General features: G+C 37.2%; 1 protein-coding gene across 9 annotated transcripts in view; it reads right to left on the bottom strand.

The window, feature by feature from the left end:
- Positions 1 to 13,920: 13,920 nt before the first annotated feature.
- KYAT3 (kynurenine aminotransferase 3) overlaps positions 13,921 to 22,699 on the bottom strand; it is a 68,945-nt gene continuing 60,166 nt past the window's right edge. For all 9 annotated transcript variants that reach the window (XM_072754678.1, XM_072754677.1, XM_072754676.1 and 6 more), the window contains one exon: positions 13,921 to 16,887. In XM_072754678.1, the coding sequence (XP_072610779.1) occupies positions 16,825 to 16,887 (63 nt within the window). In that variant the 3' untranslated portion in view covers positions 13,921 to 16,824. The remainder of the gene's footprint in view (positions 16,888 to 22,699) is intronic.

Below are 22,699 nucleotides of genomic sequence, written 5' to 3'. Positions count from 1 at the left end.
CTTATGTCTGGCTTCTTTTACTTGGCGTTATGTTGTGGAGGTTCATTAAATCTCTCTTGTGGCCTCACTATTGGAAACATTGATACTGAAGTATCTGTTATGGTGAAATTGGAGAAAATAACATTTTCCTAACCTAAGCAAAGTTTGACAAATATTTGTTTGGAAATTGTATGACATATTCTGCTAGACAAGGAAGAAAGGAGGATTGAGTGAAATGTTTGACCAGATTTGACTTGAACTCTTGGAAATGGGATGAAATGCCTAGAATATTAGATAAACTTCATGTGCCCTGTGTAATATATATTACTCCTAGAAATGTGTGAGTTTTTTTAGAGGTATAATGTAATGAATCTTTATGTACCTCTCTTCCTGATTGAATAATCATCAAGACTTTGTATCATGTATCCTTTTCTTCCTTCATGTCTTCCCTTGATAAAGCGTTTTATTTTATTTTAGTTATTTTTAATAGGCTCCACACCCAACATCAGGCTTGAACTTATGATCCTGAGATAGTCACATGCTCCACTGACTGAGCCAGCCAGGCGCCCCTAAAGCATTTTAAAAACACATCCCATCTATCACCTTGGCTCATACATATTTTAGTGTGCCTGTCTAAAAAATATGGACCTGTCAACCTTTTTATTATAACATTAAAATGCTTACTATATTACCAATGATATCTTTACACACTAAATTTTCAGTTGGTGATTGTCCTGGGCCTGCTTTGTGGGGGTTTGGTTTCATCAGGCAGAAAAATAAGACCCTGCTGAAGGTGGCAGGGAGCCAGAGAGGGAAAAGGAGGACTCCACATGGAACTGCAAGGACTGAGGTCCTTATGCATCAGGCCACCTGTAAGGTACCTCACATTCCTTCAGTTATCTCATTCTTGGTTATCACATCGGGCAAGATACTATTCTCCTTCTAAAGGCTTAGAGAGGTTGAGTAAATAAAATGCCCAGAGTCACATGATAAGTTAGTGGTGGAGGTAGAAATCAAAACCAGAGATGCCTGACTCTAAAATTTTCCCCCTTCTATGCAGGCCAACCGTATAACTGATACTGCAGGACTGTATTTTGGGGTCCAAAGGACTGTGCCTCGGGAAATGGAGGTTATATTTGTAGAGGCATTCACTATCCTTTTGACTCTTGAATAAAGGCAAAGTTTTCTTTAAATTCACATCGAAGTAGTAATAAATATTAATAATCGTGAAATTAGTAATAGTAACATATGCTCATAAAGTGCTTGCTATGTGCTAAGTACTATTTTCAGACTTTGCACATATTCATTTAATCTTTACAACAACTCTATGAGTTGTCTACTCTTCTTGTCCTCATTTTATAGATAGGGACATTGAGACAGGATGGTTAGGAATAGCCTCAAATCACACAGCTAGTAAATGGCAGACCCGGGGTTTGAACCCTTGCAATTTGGCATCACAGTCCATGCAATATGCCTCCTACTATAAACTCAATGTACAGAAATTCAGTTTACAGACTTTAATATCAGGGAATGGATTCAACAAGCAGTGTACCTGCAGCAATCATGTGGGCTTGATTTTATGGGACAGCTGTGCTCTAAAATATTCTGATCAGCTGTCTGCATAAGGATACTTGTGTTTGTCAGCCCATGTGCTGCGTACACTGAAATGTGCCTGGCTCATATCCCATCACTAAATGTACTTGCATATGTGATCCTGAATTTAACTTTTCCATTTGTTTGTTGATTTATGTGACATCTTTTATTCCCCAGTATTGGCAGCTTGTCCTCCACTTGAGAATAAAGCTTGGTTTACACTGAATAAAGTCAGTAGCTTCTCCACATGCTGAAGTAGAACTTAGGCTTAAAACATTAATAATATACGTATGGAAAATATTAACTGTCACTTATCTCCTTACAGGATCAGGGAGGAAGATTCCTAGAAATTAATTCATTTTCTAATTCAATGTTCAGTGAGCAGTAACTTTCTTTTAAACTTCTAAATTACTCTGATAAAATCAAAACAGAACAAAAGAACTTTAAAAGATTCATATTAATAGCCTAATGACTATTAAAATTAATATTTTTCCAAAAAGATATCATTTGGCATTAAGCATCAAAAGTCATGCTGTCCCGTTAAGTGCTGTTTTATTCTGTCTTAAAACTAATGTTGCTCCTAAAATACCAACTCTCATTTTACAATGAAAAATAAGGGGAAATTGAATGATATATGAGATTATAATTTCCTAAAAATGTGTTTTTAGTTAAGATTTATCTCTAAAGTTCTCTAAATGGTTTTTGAGTGCCCTGATGAACTATGGGGGAAAATGAGAACATAAAACATGTTCATATTCATGGGACCTGTGACTGACACTTTCTTACAGACTAAATTTTTGACATTAGATATTTGCTGTTTCCATGAAAATCACATGCTAAAAATCTTATTGTGTAAAATAAGTATCTGGGGCACCTGGGTGGTTCAGTGGTTGAGTGTCTGCCTTTAACTCAGGTCATGATTCCAAAGTCCTGGGATTGAGTCCTGCATCAGGCTCCTTGTGGGAAGCCTGCTTCTCCCTCTGTCTATGTCTCTGCCTCTCTCTCCGTGTCTCTCATGAATAAAAATAAACAAAATCTTAAAATAAAATAAAATAAAATTAAAAAGTACCTATTTTCAAAGAACCTCATGCGATTTGAATATTAAATGAAAACTCTGAAAGTATTAATTATGAAGAATGACTACATGATGAGAATATAAAATTGTTCCTTTCATTACTGTCATGCATTGCTCACTATTATAAATTAATACAACCTTTTAGAAAGCAATCTGGCATTACCCCAAGAATGATTTAGCGGTTAAAGCCTCTTGAGCCAGTAATCCCACTTCTGAGAACCAGAGTAAGGAAATAATCTAAAATATGAGACACTGTGTTCATGAAGATGTCCATTGCAATGTTATTTATGATAATATAAGATTGGAAGCAAGATAAATGCTACAAATAGGAAAATTGTAGCTTTGGTAATAATACTATAAAACAGGAAGCAATCTTTATCTTTGAAATAGGAGAACAATATACAGAAGGTCCCTTAAGTCTTTTTTTCAAGTGGTAAACCAATGTATATACCAAGGATCTGTTCTAAGCAATGCTTGGCCACAGCTGATTCTGTTATTTCAGATGCCTGGAAGGAAGCTGCAGTGAGCTCACGGAGGGCTGAGTCATCATAATTTTCCTCCGACCTTGTGACTAATCCTTTGCACAAAGAAGACATCCAGTATATGTTGGTTTGTGTGAGTTATTGGTTGAATGAATGAAATAATATATTTAAAATATCATTATTCTGACTGTTCTTCACAATAATTAGATCAAATTAGTGAGGTTTACCAAGAGGGTTTCCCCAATTGTAGCTTTTCCTTTTTCTTTTTTTTGCTTCCTTCATGCTTTCTTCCTTCTACAAAACTATCTATTATACCAGCTCACTCTAACTATTTTCTGACCTTTCCTACCTAGCATTTTTCTATTTTTCTCTTTCACATTAATAAGATGAGAAGACGCTAACCCACACTTGGAAAGTAAAGCATTTGCTACCCACTGTTGTACCAGTGATCTTAGTTAAAATGTGTAGACTGCTCAGTGCCTTTTGTTTAAACATCACAAGAGTCCCTGCTATTACTACTGGTATTATTATTATCTGAGTACTAACAGTGTACTCACTGCTAAACTAAGTCTCTAAATGAGTGTGACAGTAAGATAACCAATTCCCAAATAGAGCTTAATAGAGGTGATGTTTGGTACACCATCGGTTATATAGAATACTTTTACTTGGGGTGGCTTTTTTCAAGTTAAAGCAAAACCAAAGTAAATTTGAATGTAGCTTCTTAATTAAAATGACAAAGCTCGCAATGGGTTAGACATCTTCCATGTTTTAATTACTTTATTTTATGACATTTGCATCAAGATGCAGTATAAAACCTGCATAACAGGCCCATGCCACTTTTTGCATTTATCTGTTCTGAACATTGAGGCTAACTATGGAACCTCTCATCAAATGCTCACTTCTTGCAGGTCTGTGGATTATCATCTTTACTCTTTCAGTCCAGTTAAACTCTTGCCATACTCTTACGTTATTGCCTATTTTGCAAATGAGGGATTGGTTATATCTTTCTGCTTTCTTTCCTGTTATGTGGAAACTAATGTTAAAAAAAAAAAAAAAACCTTCCCCACAAGCCCAAGGTCATGAGTTTGATTTTACAATAGAAATCCTGAGAATTTCCCACCAAACTAAATGGTCACAAGTCTCTACATCTAAAATAACTAAACTTGTTTGATTCTTCCAAATTTTCATAAAATTGTTCCAGGATAACATATTAGCTACACTTCGACAAGAGCTAAAGTTAAGTTAATGAGAACTTAGGTATGGTTTGCTTTCAAACTACTGTGATCATATTTTTAAGTACTTTTCTTAGAACTCAAAAGTTTTTGGCTCTATTAATGGAAATTTACTTTTTCATTAGTTGTAAATCCTAACTATGAAATCAAAGAAAGAGAAAGATTATGTGACTTCTAAAGATCAATTGTCAAACACTGTAGACACCTACTCCCATATCCTGAACAAAACATGAAGTCTAAAACAGGGAGGGGGGCACCGTAACACACTGGTGGCCATTCACTTCCTCAGACTTCCCAAACTCCTTGCCACCTCAGCACTTTGGTCAAATGATTGCACTGTTTACAGCTCAGTTGACACTGCCATATTGCAATTGCATAAGCACTGGGCCTATTTAAAATATTAAACACATTTTTTTAAATTTGGGGAAATTAAAAGTATTTATAATTCTGAGCACAAGAAAAACTGTGTTAAAAATTTTACATGTTCCAATATCTAATTTGCACATTCAGATTCATGTAAATGTACCCATATTGTAGCTGAGGCATATTAATCTACTTATGTGTTTTTGTTTTTTTTGTACAAACAGATCATATTCAGTAGTCTATTAGTTATTTTTCAAGTGACATAAATGAAATGCATTCTTTGACAAGATATTATAATTTATTTAAATACACCACCAATAATGGAGGAATTGGTTCTTTCCAGTTTTTTTAGTATTATAAACAATGTTGTCATGAACATTCTTGTTCATGAGTGAATGTTTACATGTTAAAAGAGCATAAAATACCTATTATTTTTTAAAAAAAGATTTAATTTATTTATTCATGAGAGACATAGAGAGGCAGAGACATAGGCAGAGGGAGAAGCAGGCTCCCTGTGGGGAGGGAGCCCAATTTGGGACTCCATTCTGGGACCCCAGGATCACGGCCTGAGCCAAAGGCAGAAACTCAAGCACTGAGCCACCCAGATGCCCCAAAATACCTATTCTTCTGAAGCTGGTCCTAAAAATAGAAGTGGATGGAAAACTTCCAAACTCCTTCTATGAGGCTAGCATTACCTTGATTCCGAAACCAGACAAAGATCCTACCAAGAACAGAGAATTATAGAGCAATATCCCTGATGAACACGGATGCAAATATTCTCAACAAGATACTAGCCAATAGAATCCAATGGTACATTAAAAGGCTTATTCACCACGATCAAGTGGGATTTATTCCTGAGCTTCAGGGGTGTTCAGTATCTGCGAAACTTTCACTTCTTGCACACAACATGATGTAGAAAGCCTAAAATAGCAACACGCAGAAGAATGAAACTGAACAACTTTCTGACACCATACACAAATTAATGTGATACACCACATTAATAAAAGAAAAGAACCATTGATCCTCTCAATAGTTGCAGAAAAAGCATTTGACAAAATATAGCATCCTTTCTTGATTAAAAACCCTCAAAAAGTGGGGACAGGAGGAACATATCTCAACATCATAAAGGCCATATACAAAAGACTCAGCCTCAATGGGGAAAAACTGAGCTTTTCCCCTAAGATCAGGAACATGAAAGGATGTCCACTCACAACACTGTTGTTCAACATAACACTGGAAGTCCTAGCCATAGCAATCAGACAAAAAAAGAAATAAAAGTCATCCAAATCCGCAAGAAGGAAATCAAACTTTCACTCTTTTCACACAACATGATGTAGAAAACCCAAAAGACTCCACCAAAAAATTACTAGAAGTGATACATGAATTCAGAAAAGTTGCAATATATAAAATCAACATACAGAAATCTGTTTTATTTCTATAAATAAATAATATATTTATTATATATTAATAAAGCAGAAGGAGAAATTAAGGAATTCATTTCACTTAAAACTGCACCTAAAACCATAAGATACCTAGGAATAAACCTAACCAAAGGTGAAAGATCTGTACACTGGGGATGCCTGGGTGGCTCAGCAGTTGGGCATCTGCCTTCAGCTCTGGACGTGATCCGAGGTCCGGGAATCGAGTCCCACATCGGGTTCCCTGCGAGGAGCCTGCTTCTCCCTCTGCCTATGTCTCTGCCTCTCTCTTTCTGTGTCTTTCATGAATAATTTTTAAAAAATCTTTTAAAAAGAAAGAGCTTGGGGATCCCTGGGTGGCTCAGCGGTTTAGCGCCGCCTTTGGCCCGAGTCGTGGTCCTGGGGTCCCGGGATTGAGTCCCGTGTCTGGTTCCCTGCATGGAGCCTGCTTCTCCCTCTGCCTGTGTCTCTGCCTCTCTCTCTCTCTCTCTCTCTCTCTCTGTCTATCATGAATAAATAAATCTTAAAAAAATAAAAAATAAAAGAAAGAGCTTTACACTGAAAACAGTGTAGAACACTTACGAAAGAAATTGAAGAAGACATAAAGAAATGGAAAAACATTCCATGCACATAGATTAGAAGACCAAATATTGTTGACATGTTTATACTACCCAAAGCAATCTACACATTCAATGCAATCCTAATCAAAATAATACCATCATTTTTCACAGAGCTAGAACAAACAATCCTGAAGTTTGTATAGAACCAGAAAAGACCTTGAATAGTCAAAGTATGGTGAAAAAGAACAGTGAAGTGGGAGGCATCAGAATCCCAGACTTCAAGATGTATTATAAAGCAGTATTCATCAAGACAGTATGGTACTGGCATAAAAACAGACACATGGATCAGTGGCACAAAATAAAGAATCCAGAAATGGACACACATCTATATGGCCAACTAATCTTCAACAGAGCTGGAAAAAATATCCAGTGGAAAAAAAGAGAGTCTCTTCAACAAACGGTGTTGGAAAAAACTGGACAGCAACATGCAGAAGAATCAACCTGGACAGCTTTCTTATACCATACACAAAAATAAAGTCAAAATGGATAAAAGAGCTAAATGTAAGGCAGGAAACCATCAAAATCCTAGAGGAGAACATAGGCACCAACCTCTTTGGCCTTGGCTGCAGCAACTTTTTTTTTTTTAACTTTTATTTATTTATTCATGAGAGACCCACACAGAGAGGCAGAGAGACATAGGCGGAGGGAGAAGCAGGCTCTCCACAAGGAGCCTGATACCAGACTCGATCCCAGGACCCCGGGACCAACAACCTGAGTCAAAGGCAGATGCTCAAACACTGAGCCACCCAGGCATCCCAGCTGTAGCAACTTCTTACTAGACACATGGCTGGAGGCAAGGGTAACAAAAACAAAAATGAACTATTGGGATTTCATCAAGATAAAAAGCTTCTGTACAGTGAAAAAAAAACAATAAAACTAAAAGGAAACCAACAGATAGGACAAGATATTTGCAAATGACATATTGGATAAAGAGTTAGCATTCAGAATCTATAAAGAACTCATCAAAATCAACACCTAAAAAATAAATAATCCAGTCAAGAAGTGGGCGGAAGACACGAACAAACATTTCTCCAAATGGCCAACGGACAATGAAAAAATGCTCAATATCACTTATCATCCGGAAGTACAAATCAAAGCCACAGTGAAATATCACCTCACACCTGTCAGAATGATTAAAATTAGCAACTCAGTAAACAACAGATGTTGGCAAGGATGTGGAGAAAGGGGAACCCTTTTGCACTGCTGGTAGGAGTGCAGACTGGTACAACCACTGTAAAAAACAGTATGGAAGTTCCTTAAAAAGTTAAAAATAGAACCAGTCTGTGACCCAGCAATTGCACTACTTAGTATTTATCCAAAGGAGTCAAAGGGGTCCATGCACCCCAATGTTTATAGCAGCAACGTCCACAATAGCCAAACTAGAAAGGAGTCCAGATGTCCATTGACAGATGAATGGATAAAGAAGGTGTTTGTACACACACACACACACACACACACACACACAGGAATATTACTCAGCCATCAAAAAGAAGGAAATATTACCATTTGCAACAACGTGGATGGAACTAGAAGGTATGATGCTAAGTGAAACAAGTCAGTCAGAGAAACACAAATATCATACGATTTTACTCATGTGGGATTTAAGAAACAAAACAGATGAACATAAGGAGAGGGAAGGACAAATAAAATAAGATAAAAACAGGAGTGCCTGGGTGGCAGAGTTGGTTAAGCACCTGCCTTTAGCTCAGGTCATGACCTCAGTGTCCTGGGATTGAGACTCATTGGGCTCCCCACTCAATAGGAAGTCCGTTTCTCCCTTTTCCCCATCCATCTCTCTCTAAAATAAATAAATAAATAAATAAATAAATAAATAAATAAATAAATAAATAAAAATAAATAAATAAAATCTTTATTTTAAGAAATAATGTAAAACATTTCTTTATTTTAAGAAATAATGTAAAATAAATGTAAGGGAATCTTTTAAAAAAGATTTTATTTATTTATTCATGAGAGACACACACACAGAGAGGCAGAGATATAGGAAGAGGGAAAAGCAGGCACTCCACAAGGAGCCTGGTATAGGACTCTATCCCAGGCCCCCTGGATCATGACCTGAGCTGAAGGCAGATGCTCAACCAGGGAGCCACCCAGGTGCCCCAAATAAAATCTTTTTAAAAAATTAGATAAAAACAGAGAGGGAGGCAAGCCATAAGAGACTCCATAGTTGGGATAACAAACTGAGGGTTTCTGGTGGGGGAGCTGGGGGTGAGATGGGGGAGGGGCTAAATGCGTGTGGGTATTAAGGAGGGCACTTGTTAGGATGAACAGTGGATGTTATATGTAAGTGATGAATCACTAAATTCTATTCCAGAAACCAAAACTACACTATATGTTACCCAACTTGAATTTAAATTTAAAAACGTTAACAGGGAAAAAAGAGCATAGATACCTAGTGGTAGAATCATGGCTCCGAAAGGCACGCTTGAAATGTTTTGCTAGGTATTGTGAAATTGCCTTCTAGAAATGTTACACTGGTTTAAGTGTTTATTTTCCCATGTTTGGAGAGCAGGGGCAGAGATAACCTTTCAATATCATTCTAGACAGAAAAGCAAACCTTGATTAGAAATATTTATTTGCAGGGCACTGGGAGGCTCAGTCAGTTAAGAATCTGCCTTCAGCTCAGGTCACGATCCTGGGGTTCTGCGATTGAGCCCCCCATTGGGCTTCTTGCTCACTGGAGAAGCTGCTTCTCCCTCTCCCTCTGCCTGCTGCTCCCCTGCTTGTGCTTTCTCTCTCTCTCTCTGTCAAATAAATAAATAATCTTTTTTTTTTTAAGATTTATTTATTTATTCATTCAGAGAGAGCGAGAGAGAGGCAGAGACACAGGCAGAGGGAGAAGCAGGCTCCATGCAGGAAGCCCGATGTGGGACTCGATCCCGGGTCTCCAGGATCACACCCCAGGCTGCAGGCGGCTCTAAACCGCTGCACCACCAGGGCTGCCCTAAATAAATAATCTTTAAAAAGGAGAAATATTTATTTGCCAGGCAAAAGAGAGATAGCATGTAATTTCAAGCTTATGTGTGTGCATGTGTGTGTATTTGCATGTGTATATATGCACCACATGGCTTAAAAATGTTTGCAGACCACTAATTATCTTGGGCCCAGAAGCCAATTGCAACTTTGGGTTCTGTATTTTGGAATTGGGCTTCTAGAGATTAGACCAAGTCCATTACTGATTAGCTGGATCCCTTAACACAAATGATTCAGAAACCAAGAAGACTCTGAGACATGCCAGTCATATCTGCAGTTTTAGAAACAATCTTTGTTACTTCAAGAAATCATTCATAAGGGAAGGACATGAGTCAAAGAGAGAGCCAATGGTTGAAGACAAAACAACAACAAAGAACCAATGTGTTCTGAAGGTCAGATTCCATTTGCAGAAATTCAAATTTTTGTTGAGTGCCTACCATATGCCAGGTTCTGCTTTAGGTGCTGAAGGTATCGCAGTGAACAGAACATTAAAAAAAAAAATCTCTGGCCTCATGGAAGGTATATTAGGGGAGGATATAGATGATAAATTAAATAAGAGAAACATAGTGTAAGTTCCATGGTGCTAAGTGCTAAGGAGAAAAATAAGTCAGAGAAAGGGGATGGGAGGGGCAGGGTTTACAATTTTAAATATGGTCAGCTAAGTTCTCCTGAAGTGACATTTGAGTAAAGATTTGAGGTAGCTAGGTGGACATCAGGGGAAAATATTCCAGGCAGAAGGGACTTCTGGTGCAAAGGACCTAATCTGGAGGTGCCTGGCTGGCTCAGTTGGTAGAGCATACGACTCTTGATGTTGGGGTTAGGAGTTTGAGCCCCTCATTGGGGCAGAATGCTCCAAGAATAATTATAAAAGTGATGTTATAATAAGTCATCTCAGAAACCCACACACAAAATTGAGTTGTGGTGTTACAAGATACAGCTCTATAGTTTCAGCTTAAAATATGGTGTTTATACTTTTAATGGTAACTAATGAGAAGGATAAGAGTGAAAATAATGCTTCAGACAGGATAACCACTCTCGTTGACAAGAGGACAAAATTATTATTCATCTTTTTAACCCTAAGATTTTGCTACAAATGAAGTTTTACATATTATAGGGAAAAATGCTGTATCCAAATGTAAAGGAAAGTAGCAGCTGTGTAATATGATGAAGTTAATATTGATTAGAAAATTCAATTATTTCTACAATTTATTCTGTTATATCCCAGGATAGCTGTTTGTCAGCAGGTGAACTTCCTATTTAATTGGCATGATTGAGTAATTAGATGTATTCTCAGAGCAGCAATAAAATCCAATTCTCATCTCTCAAGAACATAGTTGAGGTTTTTGTTTTGTTTTGTTTCACCCTTGGGTTTATCCAACTGAGACCAAGGAGACTCTTGCTTTATTTGGGAATAATTTTTGATTTAAATATTTGGTAATTATGTAGTATATAATTGTTTTCATCATAAGAATGATGGGGAAAATTCACAAATTTGACAAAGATTTGTGATTATTTGCCTTTCTCTGGTACTGAAGGATTCTTCAGGCCCTCACCATCTTTTCCTGCAGGAGCAAGAGCTTTCTGATCAGTATCTCTTTCTGCCTAAAGGAATTTTCATCAGTTTATCTTCCAGAAGAAAAATGTGATTTTTGTGCTATATTCTCTATATCAAGTAGTAATAGATTCATCTGTAAATAATAAAAAACCTTAATATAGTGGCTTAGAGGTTTATTTTGTTTCATTCAGTACAAAGTCTGGGAGTAGGTACAGTGGCTCCATATTGTGTCCAGGGTCCCAGTCTCTTCCTATCTTTCTGCTCTTCTATCCTTATCATGTGGTCCTTCACTCTCATGCCAGTTGCTGCATGAATGCAGTATGGCTGCAGTGCCTCCAGACTTTACTTTGACATTCCAGGCAGGAAGAAGGTAGAAGGGCGAAGAGGACAAAGAAGACAAAAAGTCTCAGGATGACTTTGCCTTTTATGTTTTTCCATGAAGGGAAGCTCTTTTCAGGCACTTTTGATTAGTTGTAAGGGAAGCTGAGAAATTGGAAGTTTGGCTTTTTAGCCTCCATGTACAAGTGGTCAGAGGAGAAGGAGGATATATAGCTGGCCTTTGGTTAACCAACCCATACTTTTTTCCATACTCCCTTTCTTCCATAAAAATCTGCTTAAATTCATCACTGCTTACTCTACAAAGTCCATATCTTACTATCATATGGCATGATGTCACTGAATGACTTCTCACTAAACTTTGGGAATTTATAGACAACTTATCTTATTTTTGCTGATCCACCTGTATCAGTCAGAATTCTCCAGAAAAATAGAGCCTGTGTGTGTGTGTGTGTGTGTGTGTGTGTGAGTATATATATATACTCCTCTTGGGAGGAGCCTACTTCTCCCCCTGCCTATGTCTCTGCCTTCTCTCTGTGTCTCTCATGAATAAATAAATAAAATCTTTAAAAAAACCTGTTATCCTAACACTATCCTTATACTGTGTTACTTCTCTGACCTCATGCTTACTAGTTTGTACCTTGATTATTACATCCAGCCACAACAGACTCTTGGTACTCATCAAACATGCTGAGTACACCTTCGTGTCACAGAGTCTTTGCATTACTATTCCTTCTGGCTAGAATGTTCCTCCCCAAGTTCTCCATGAGGCTCCCTGCCTCCTCTCTTCTAAGTCTGTCTCCATGTCCTCTCCTTGAGACCTACCTGACCAAGTGCTTAACATTCCAAATTGCTTCCCTAACACTTTCATTTTCCTCTGTCCTGCTCTACTTCTTTTCTTCATACAATTTCCATGTATAAGGTTAGCATTTGGTAAGATTGCAGGACACAAAATCAACATACAGAAATCTGTTGCATTTCTATACATTACTAATGAAGCAACAGGAAGAGAAATTAGGAAAGCAACCCCATTTGCAATTGAATCAAAAAGGATAAAAAAATCTAGGAATAAAATCAAACAATGAGGAGAAAGACCTGTATCTGCAAACTACAAAACATTGATGAAAGAAATTGAAGACAACACAAACAAATGGAAAGATACCCATGCTCATGAATTGGAAGAACAAATATCATTAAAATGTCCATACTGCCTAAAGGAATCTGTAGATTTAATGCAATCCCTACCAAAGCACCAAGAACATTTTTCACAATACTAGAATAAATAATCCTAAAATTTGTATGGAACTACAAAAGACTCCAAATAGCCAAAATAATCTTGAAAAAGGAAAACAGAATTGGAAGTATCATAATTTCATATTTCAAGTTATACTACAGATCTATAATAATCAAAACAATATGGTCCTGGCATAAAGACAGACACAAAGATTTATGGAACAGAATAGAAGCCCAGAAACAAATCCATGATATTATGGTCAATTAATCTTCAACAAGAGAGGCAAGAATACGCAATGGGTAAAAGAACGTCTATTTAACAAATGGTGTTGGGAAAACTGATAGGCAAAAGAATGAAACTGGACCACTTTCTTACACTATACATAAAAATAAGCTCAAAATGGATTAAAGGCCTAAATATGATACCTGAAACCATAAAAAACTCTAGAAGAGAGCACAGGCAGTAATTTCTTGGATATGGCCCATAGCAACATTTTTCTAGATAGATCTCCTGAGACAAAGGAAATAGCAAAAATAAAGTACTGGGACTACATCAAAAGAAAAGGCTTTTGCACAGCGAAGGAAACAATCACCAAACTAAAAGTCATCCTACTAAATGGGAGAAGATATTTGCAAATGACATATCTGACAAAAGGTTAGCAACCAAAATATATAAAGAACTGCTACAACTCAACACCCAAAAAATAAAAATAAGCAAAAGACACGAACAGACATTTCTCCAAAGAAGACATTCAGATGGCCAACAGACACGTGAAAAGATGCTCAATAGCACTTATCATCAGGGAAATACAAATCAAAACCACAATGAGGTATCAACTGTCAGAATGGCTAACATAAAAAACACAAGTGTTGGTGAGGATGTGGGGAAAAAGTAACCTTTGTGCACTGTTGATGGAAATGCAAACTGGTGCAGTCACTGTGGAAAATAGTATAGAGTTTCCTCAAAAAATTAAAAGTAGAACTACTCTATGCTTCAGTAATCACTACTGGGTATTTACTCAAAGAATACAAAAACACTAATCTGAAAGGATATATGTTTATTGGATATGTTTACAGCAGCATTATTTATAATAGCCAAACTAGGGAAGCAGCCTAAGTATCCATTATAGATGATTGAATAAAGAAGATAGAATATTACTCAGCTATAAAAAATAATGAAATCTTGTCATCTGCAATGACATGGATGAGCAAGAGAGTACAATGCTGAGTGAAATAAGTCAGAAAAAGACAAATATCATATGATTTTACTCATATGTGGAATTTAAGAAACAAAACAAGACAGGGAAAAAAGAGAAACAAACCAAGAAACACTCTTAACAATAGAGAACAAATGATTGGTTACCAGAGAGATGGCTGGAGGATGGGTGAAATAGGTAAAGGGGATTAAGAGGACTCATCCTGATGAGCACTGAGTAATGTATAAAACTGTTGAATTGCTGTATTGTACACCTACAATAACAATAACATTGTATGTTAACTATATTGGAGTTAAAATTAAAATTTTAACAAACTAAAAAAAACATTCAATATATTTCACTATGTTCATGATTTAGTCTCCCTCTCCTGGTCAGAAGGAAAGCCCTGGAAGGCAGGGATCTTTGTGTTCACTGATGTATCCTAAGTGCATACACTAGTGTCTGGTACATTGTAGGAGTTCAATGAATATTTGTTAAAGGAAGGAAGAGGGGAGGGAGGAAGGAGGAAAGAAGGAAGAAATTTTGCCCTGAAGAGGAAGAGATAATAGAGTAGTAGATAGCATTAGGGAAAGGATTTAAAAAAAATTTTTTTATATTATTAATTTATTTGACAGAGAGGGCACAAGCAGGGGTAGTAGCAGGCAGAGGGAGAGGGAGAAGCAGGCTCCCCAGTGAGCAAGGAGCCCAGTGTAGGGGCTCGATCCCAGGACTCTGGGATCATGACCTCAGCTGAAGGTAGATGCTTAACCTACTAGGCCACCCAGACACACCAAGGATTTTCTAATATTAGAAACATTTGGACGTGTCTCACTGCTGAGGAAGGGAGCCAGTAGAGGCTGAAGATACAAGGGAACAGACTGAACCAAATGAGATTGTGAGAAATGGTGGGAGGATTAGCACCGGACAAGTCCATGACTGTGAAGAGCAGACTTAAACCCTGATAAAAACTGTATCAAATCCCCAGCAAGAGTGGACAGGCTAAAAATTATATATGGGATTTATATTGCTACGCAGTAGTTAGCTCTTGAGGTCCTGGTTCTGCCTTCCTACCAATCCTCCACATTCTGCCCGAATCCCTGTGGATGAGATGAATTAAGGATGAATGCTGGTGCAGCTAGGTCATAGGTGTTTTGGTGTAGGTTCTCATTTGGTAGGGCTGTCTGGTAATATCTGTTTTTACATTTTGTTTTTCACAGAAGTGGGAGATGAGGTCATTAGCTATGATTTAATTGTGCTGGTAGTGGTGGGCTTTAAGGTGTAAAGAGAAAGGAGGTTGGATATTTTTATGGTGGAGAAAAGGAGAGTATTAGGAATTCCTGCTGTGGTAAAATGTAGAGAAATCTCATTATGGTATCATGGAAGGATTAAATCTAGTTAAGGTCAATAATGTGCATTCATGGTTGTTGGTAGCTGCACAATTGTGCATTTTGTGACAGCAGTGTTCAGCAGCCCCGTGCAAGCATGGAGTTTCAATTCCAGGGTGGGGTTTTGGGTTTTTCTTGACCAGTTGGGTGAGATAGAACAATGGGCAAGTTATTCAAGGCAGCAAAAGTATCTTGGCTAAAGTGATAGATGATGCAATCTAAGCTGGGCAAGGAAAATATAAGTGGGCCAGTAGGAATAAAATAGAGGGTTCCAAGGACTAGAGCAGTGATTATCAAAATTCAGTGGGTAAAACAATCACCTTGGAAGGACCAGATCCTGAAATTATTTTCAGCAAGTCTAGGGTGAAGACCAGCATCTCTTCTCACAGATTATGATTCTGCTCTAAGAGGGCCATAGACCATTTTTTGAGAAAGAGTGGATTTGAAATTATAGTGAGTTTGATGAAGTGATATTTTGAGAACAAATGGGACACACTCAGAGAATACTATAGGGATAAGTGGGTACAGTCTGAGATGACTAATTTATTATCTCATAGGTGGCACAGCCTTAAATGATGAAAGGTTCAGGGTGTACCCAAGGAGGTGGGTGGCTGAAGTGGAGAGAGGAGTGGAGGTGAACATTGCCAAAGGTGAGGTCAAAGTACCAAAAGCCTAGGTAATCCATGTGTACCTTGAAGTCACCCTGGATGATGGCAGTATTTGGGAAAGAGAAGCAAAATTGTGAGCAAAGTTCAAAGCCATTGGTAAACAAAGGGGAGGGTTAGACTTGTGGATAGACAAAGCAAGGACCTGGAGTTGAGGGAGTGGAACTGGCTAAGAGTTTTTACACAACAGTGCAGAAATGGAACTGGCTAACAAGTTGAGTGTTTATTGAAGCTTTACATATATCAATCCATTTTATCCTCACAAACTTCATCTAAAGTAGGTGCTTTTTTTTTTTTTTATTTCAAATAGATTTCATGTCCAGCGTGGGGCTCTAATTCATGACTCCAAGATCAAGAATTGCATATGCTCTACCCACTGAGCCAGCCAGGTGTCATAAAGTGGGTGCTATATTTTATTCCCCTTTTATGATGAGGGAACTGAAACACTGAGAGGTTAAGCATCAACCAGCACCTCATAATTATTATCCACAATCCTACATTGCCTGATGTAAAATGGTAGTGGAAGGTGTTTTCAACCATTTCAACTGAAAAACAACAAAATGAAAAAACTCCAGTGGTTTTAACATTTTGAAATTGTTCAATTTTCATTTGTACTGAAATATTTGTTTTTCAATATCCAGCAGATGGCAGCACTAAATAACAATTCCATATTAGGTCATCTAATAGAAACTCGACTTTTATCAACACTTCTGTGTAGTCCATGCCTTAATGATTTCTTCAGCAGCATCCAGTGTACTGTCTTTCTGTAAATAAATGAAATAATCTCATTACATATCAAATAAATTCAAGAGAAGTAAATCCTTAAATATTAAAAATATACCAGTCAATGGATAAGGAAAAGTCATGAAGTGATTTGGGAACTGGGTGCTCTTCAACCTCTGATAACTTGAGGAGGGCCCAGATGGACTCTAGCTTTTCCTTGGCCTCTGCAGCAATGAACTCCAGAGTGTTTATTTGGAGGTCATGCCTTCAGATGAGTCATTGGAAGCCTTGCCTGTATAAAGCCACAACTCTTGGAGGAGCATGGACAGAAACTGGAAAACAGCATCTGTACCATCTTCCCATGCCTTGGTGGCCTATTACACAGGTCTGAAGCTCTTTAAGGAGCCCAGCAAAACAAACAAATTAATTATTTATAATGTTATATCCCACTACTGTCTGGCTGGAAAAGTGAATGAACCTAAGAATTCAATATTAGAGGAGCCTGAGAAGTGTGACACTGATCACTACATTATACTGTTTTGTGATACTGGCTGCCAATTTATTGCCGCTATCCTGACACTAAAGAAATGTACAAATCAACTGGCATGTGGCCAAAAAACATCACGAAGAAAATGATCGACAAACTGTTAAATGCAGTTCAGACTGAAAACAGTTTAACTTGATCCCAGTCAAAACCACATCCACCAGTATGGACACTCTTTACTATTTATAACCATTGTAGCACCCCAAGCAACCCGCAGTGCCAAAGAAGACCCAAGACTCATAAATGACATGATGCTGGAAGCGAGTCTGAGAGATGTGCTGATGGGATCAATACTTATTATTTTTGCTTTCTTGCCTCTCATCTCACCCCCTTTTGTGTATGACCTGACACGCCACATTATGTCCAGCTATAAGCTTGGGAGATTATAGGATTGAGACTCAATATCCAGTTGGGATATTTGAATGTCTTTAGGAAAGGAATTAATAAGGGTGAAATCCTTTCCATTTGAAAAATTGTGTGATATTTATTGATTGTGTTTACCTCCAACATTTATATCCAATGCTAAGATTTCTGAAAAAATTCTTTTTCCTTGCTGCTCAGAAAAGTTTACTGAAAATGCCAGTTCACTAAAAGCACTAAAATCTGTAGTCTCTCCTCTGGTAAAATGACATTTACAAATATGAAGATAATTCTTTGACACACAATCATGGTGAATGGTACTACTAGTTGGCATTTGTTTGCCTAATTGAAAATAGGCAAGTTCAGCAAATTACAGCCATCATTCATTAAATTAAGTTTTGGATAGGTACCCTAATGATCTGTGGACTTTAAAATAAAGATAGATTTTGGTAAAGTAAAACATAAATAAACAGAAAAATATAAAACATAATAGTACTAAATGAAGATTTAAGTGAATATTTGATCCCAAGTGAAGAGAATTTTTCAAAGTAAAAATGAAAAGGCAGACCTACAAAAGGACAATCAAATTAATATATAGTTATAGAAACAAATCAGAAAGTATAGAAGAGCTTACACAGAATAAGAATCATCTGTTCCTCCTCTCCCTACTCCTTTCCACTATGCCCACCATCCCAAGACAACCTTTTATGACAACTTCTGATTTTAGTTCTAGTGGTTATCTCCAAGATGTAATTAATGCATTTGGTTCTATTTCCTTATTTATTGACTTCAGACAAAATTCACAATTCTCTGCTCTGAATGAGGAAAAATTGTTCACTCACATTACTATGTTCACTACCTTCAATGTTTCAGTTATAATTACTAATAAAATCCATTTGCTTTTTGAATAGGTATATTCATGGTATAAAATTAAACTGACAGATAAACAGTAAAAATCAAGCTTTTGTTTTTCTCTTCTGCTTTTTCTACTTCTTTTCTCTTTCCTCTCTACAGAATGAAGTAATCGAAAAGCCATTAGGTGGGGCTGAGTGAAGCAGGTGTCCATATATGGAGGCAGGGGGAGCCCAGGCAGCCTGGTGCAGGATGTTGCAGCCAGAGTGGAGTAAGGAGGGTTTCCGATGTGGGTGGCATGAGGTGTTGGTGATGGCAAGGGGCAGTGTTGACTAGAACAGGATGTTGGAATCCAAGCTGGGTAAGCCAGCATCTGTATGGCAGGGTGGCTCCGTGCAGGATGTTAGAACCTAGACAGGATGATGCAGGCATCTGCCAATGTAGACTGGCACAGGGTGTCAGAGCATATGAGGGGTGAAGGATTCCATGCAGTGGGTGACAGTGCCAGGTGTGCAGTACTGGAGAGTCGGAGGAGGGCATTTCTGCAAGAGGTTGACAGCAGTAGCAGTCTAGCACAAAGTGTCAAAGCCTGAGCGGGGTAAAGGATGTCCATCAGGGGTGGTGGCTGGAGGGGGAGTGGCCCATACAGAGGGAGTGATTCAAGAAGTGATTCCATGATGAGAGCCAGGGTTTTTCACTGTCAAAGAAGGGAGTTACAAATATGGAAAATCCTTGAGCATAAGTCATTCAAAATGTGCAAGTAAATCCACAGAAAAAGATCCCAGAAGTAGAATTTCTGTGTTAAGACGTAGGTGCATTTACATTTAGATGGGAATGGCCAAACTAACCACTGTTAAGAGATTTTACAAATTATACCCCCACTGTCTATAACAATGTCTTATGGAACTTTTCAGTTGTTCAGTTGTTTCCAATCTAATAGATAACATACAGTTTTGTTGCAGTTTTAATTTTCATTTCTTGTAATATGATTAAAGTGGGATATCCTTTCATATATTTGATAGTTGCTGAGGATTTTACCCATAACTACTGTAAAGTGCTGTTTTGGCTCATTTTGCCTTAAATTGAACTTACTTTCTTTCAATTTCCATTTTCTAGGCATGTTTTGCCATTCTTTTATTTTTAGCCTTTCCAAGAGGGTGAGTCAGGTATGTCAGTTTTCCCTAGAGACCTCTTGCTATGGCTTTCCTATCTTCCAATATCAAGTGTTGATGTAAAGGGGGTGTGTCCACACTGATCCTCTTACCCTGCCCCCATGAAGGCTTTGGTCTTTTTGTGCAGATGCCGAAGAATTCTTTATCTTTTAAGTCCAATGTATTCTAATGTTAATTGTTCTGTGACAATTTTTCCCTGAGACAAGTCATTTCCTTTCAATTGCTAGATTTGTCTTTTTTTTTTTTTTTTAATGGAAAACATTCTTAAAATAAAGCTATAAAAGTCTTTTTAGGTTCCATTTGTTTCCCCACCATGGGATTCTACATATTTCACTTGTCTTCCACATCTATGATTTTTCTAATACTTTAAAAATCATTGTTCTTTTTTTTTTTTGCTCCCTTTTCTTAATCCTTATCATGCCTACAGAAGTATTCACTGTTCTCTGTGCTGTTTCCAATGTCACTACAATTACCAATAGCTTCATTGTTTTCCTTCAGTTTTGTGCCTGAGCTCTGACAGGTTGCCATTTCATCTTCTCTTTTTTTTTTAAAAGATTTTATTTATTTATTCATGAGAGACACACGGGGGGGGGGGTAGAGAAATAGGCTGAGGGTGAGGCAGGCTCCCCATGGGGAGCCCGATGCAGGACTGAATCCCAGGACCTTGGGCTCACAACCTGAGCCAAATGCAGATGCTCAACCACTGAGCCACCCAGGTGCCCCTATATTATCTTCTTATATTATCTGACATTATCTTCCCTGAACTTTTTAAATCTCTACTTTAATCTCATTTTAAAGGTTTTGGATTTGAACTATCAATTTTTATTTGCTCTTATAGCAACATTTTTCTGACCGAATATTCTCTTTCTGACACTTGGTTTTCCTTGTACCTTTCTCCTTTTTTCCTAATAGTATATTTTATAGATTCACAGCTGATTCCTTTTCATTAGTCATTTTTGATTGAATTACCTTTGTAATCTCCTACTGCTAGTACACCTACTGTTCCTATTGTTTTGGGTAATGAATACCACCTACTGACTTCGTTTATGATTTGAAGACTTAGCTACAGAAATGTGTAAGGGAGGAGCCAGGGTAGCACTAGAGGACTGCAGAAACCCTCCCTGGCTCATAATAAAATTTAATAAGATTGATGTGGATTTCAGTGGTAAGAAGGGGATATATATTTTTCTTTCCTCTCGGCTAATTTTAAGTGGCTACTTCCAATTTAATCTATCTCCTCCACATTGCTCTAACATAGCTTGGAGCAAAAATGACAGGAGTGAATGAGAAAATCTATGACCCAACCAGAATCTCCTTTCCACCCTGCTCAACAAAGGTTTTAGATTATATAGCTGTATGTTTCTATCCTGCCTTGCATGATGCTAAATGAGTCTGGAGAAGCTCCCACTGCCAGTGTACTTATATACTTACTGTCTTATTGTTCTAGATGAGTAGGTTGCCTCCTGGCTCTGTTTATAACTTGAAGATGTAGACACAAGAGACTTTCTAGGTGTCTTCCCTTTACCTTCATTGTACTTGGCAACTCTTCTTCATTTACTGGGAATTTGTGAATCTGTTTTCCATTCTCCTACTTGTTTTTAATAATTTTCAAGAAGAGAATGGGGAAGGGCTGTGTTTATGATTTTTAAAACAGGAAATCTTGTTACTTTTATTAGTTTTGCTTATAACTTCAAAAGATACACCTCTATTTCTAGATCCACTGTAAGATGAGAATATTAATGGCCTTACTCTTTCTTCTACATTTTAGTCAATTAAATGTTGACACTATTAGATTGTTAACATATTTATTGTCTTCTGGATCAGTCTTCCAGAGTTTGTAGATTTGAGATTGTCTCTCAAAGCTGAAAACAATGTTTACATCATTCTGACTAGGTTAATAGATGAATGTGTTGGTAAAAAGAGTTTCTGGATCTTGTTGAGCCTGTCTTCAGTAGCAATCATATCTTAAAAATAGCAATAATGCATATATTCAGATTTTTGTTTTAGTACAGATCTGATGGTAAGCAATTCACTCAGCTTTCATTTGTCAGGAATATTACATTTCATTTTCCGTTTTAAAGGCTATTTTCCTGGAAAAAGAATTCTGGGTTGATATATTTTTATTTCAGCACTTTGATGTCATTTCATTGTATTCTGGTCTCTGTTTTTTTCTGATAAGAAGTTGCTAAATTCATATGCATGTGAGGTATAGTTTTTTTCCGGCTGTTTCCAAGATCTTACCATTGCCCTTGGTTTTCAGCAGTTTGAGTATAAAGTGTCTAGGTGTGGCTTTCTTTATATCCTGTTGTAGTTCACTTTTATTTTTTTTAATTTTTTAGTTCGCTAACTTTTATTTATTTATTTTTTTGTTCACTAACTTTTAGATCTCTAAGTTGCTTTTCATGAAATATGAGAAAATTTTAGCCATTACTTCTTAAAATACTTTTTCTGCCACATTCCGTTCTTTTTTTGGTACTCTAATTACATGTATTATCACATGATATTGTCTGATAGACCTAAGGCTCTATTCATTACTTAAAAATAATTTTTCTGTTTTTCAGATTGGATAATTCTATGAATCTGTAATTCAAGTAAGCCCTTTTTTCTTGATATCCTCAATTCTCTGTGTTTGTTAAGCCTCATATATTTTTCACACAGATATTACATGTTTAAGTTCCGAATTTCCACTTGATTTTTTTTATAGTTTTAATTTGTTCTATGAATATATGTTCCTTTAATTTCTTGAACATACACACAGTATCTGCCTTAAAGTCCTTGTCTGCTAACTCCTATACCTGGGTCACCTTGTGATCTATTTCTACTGACTAATTTTTTCTTTATTAAGGGTCACATTTTCTTTTTTTCTTAAGATTTCATTTATTTTTTTTGAGAGAGAGCGAGCGAGTGAGCAAGTGAGCACAAGGA

This window comes from Vulpes vulpes, chromosome 3, assembly GCF_048418805.1.
Source record: "Vulpes vulpes isolate BD-2025 chromosome 3, VulVul3, whole genome shotgun sequence".
Classification (NCBI taxonomy): Eukaryota; Metazoa; Chordata; class Mammalia; order Carnivora; family Canidae; genus Vulpes; species Vulpes vulpes.
This window is presented reverse-complemented; position numbering and strand designations above follow the sequence as displayed.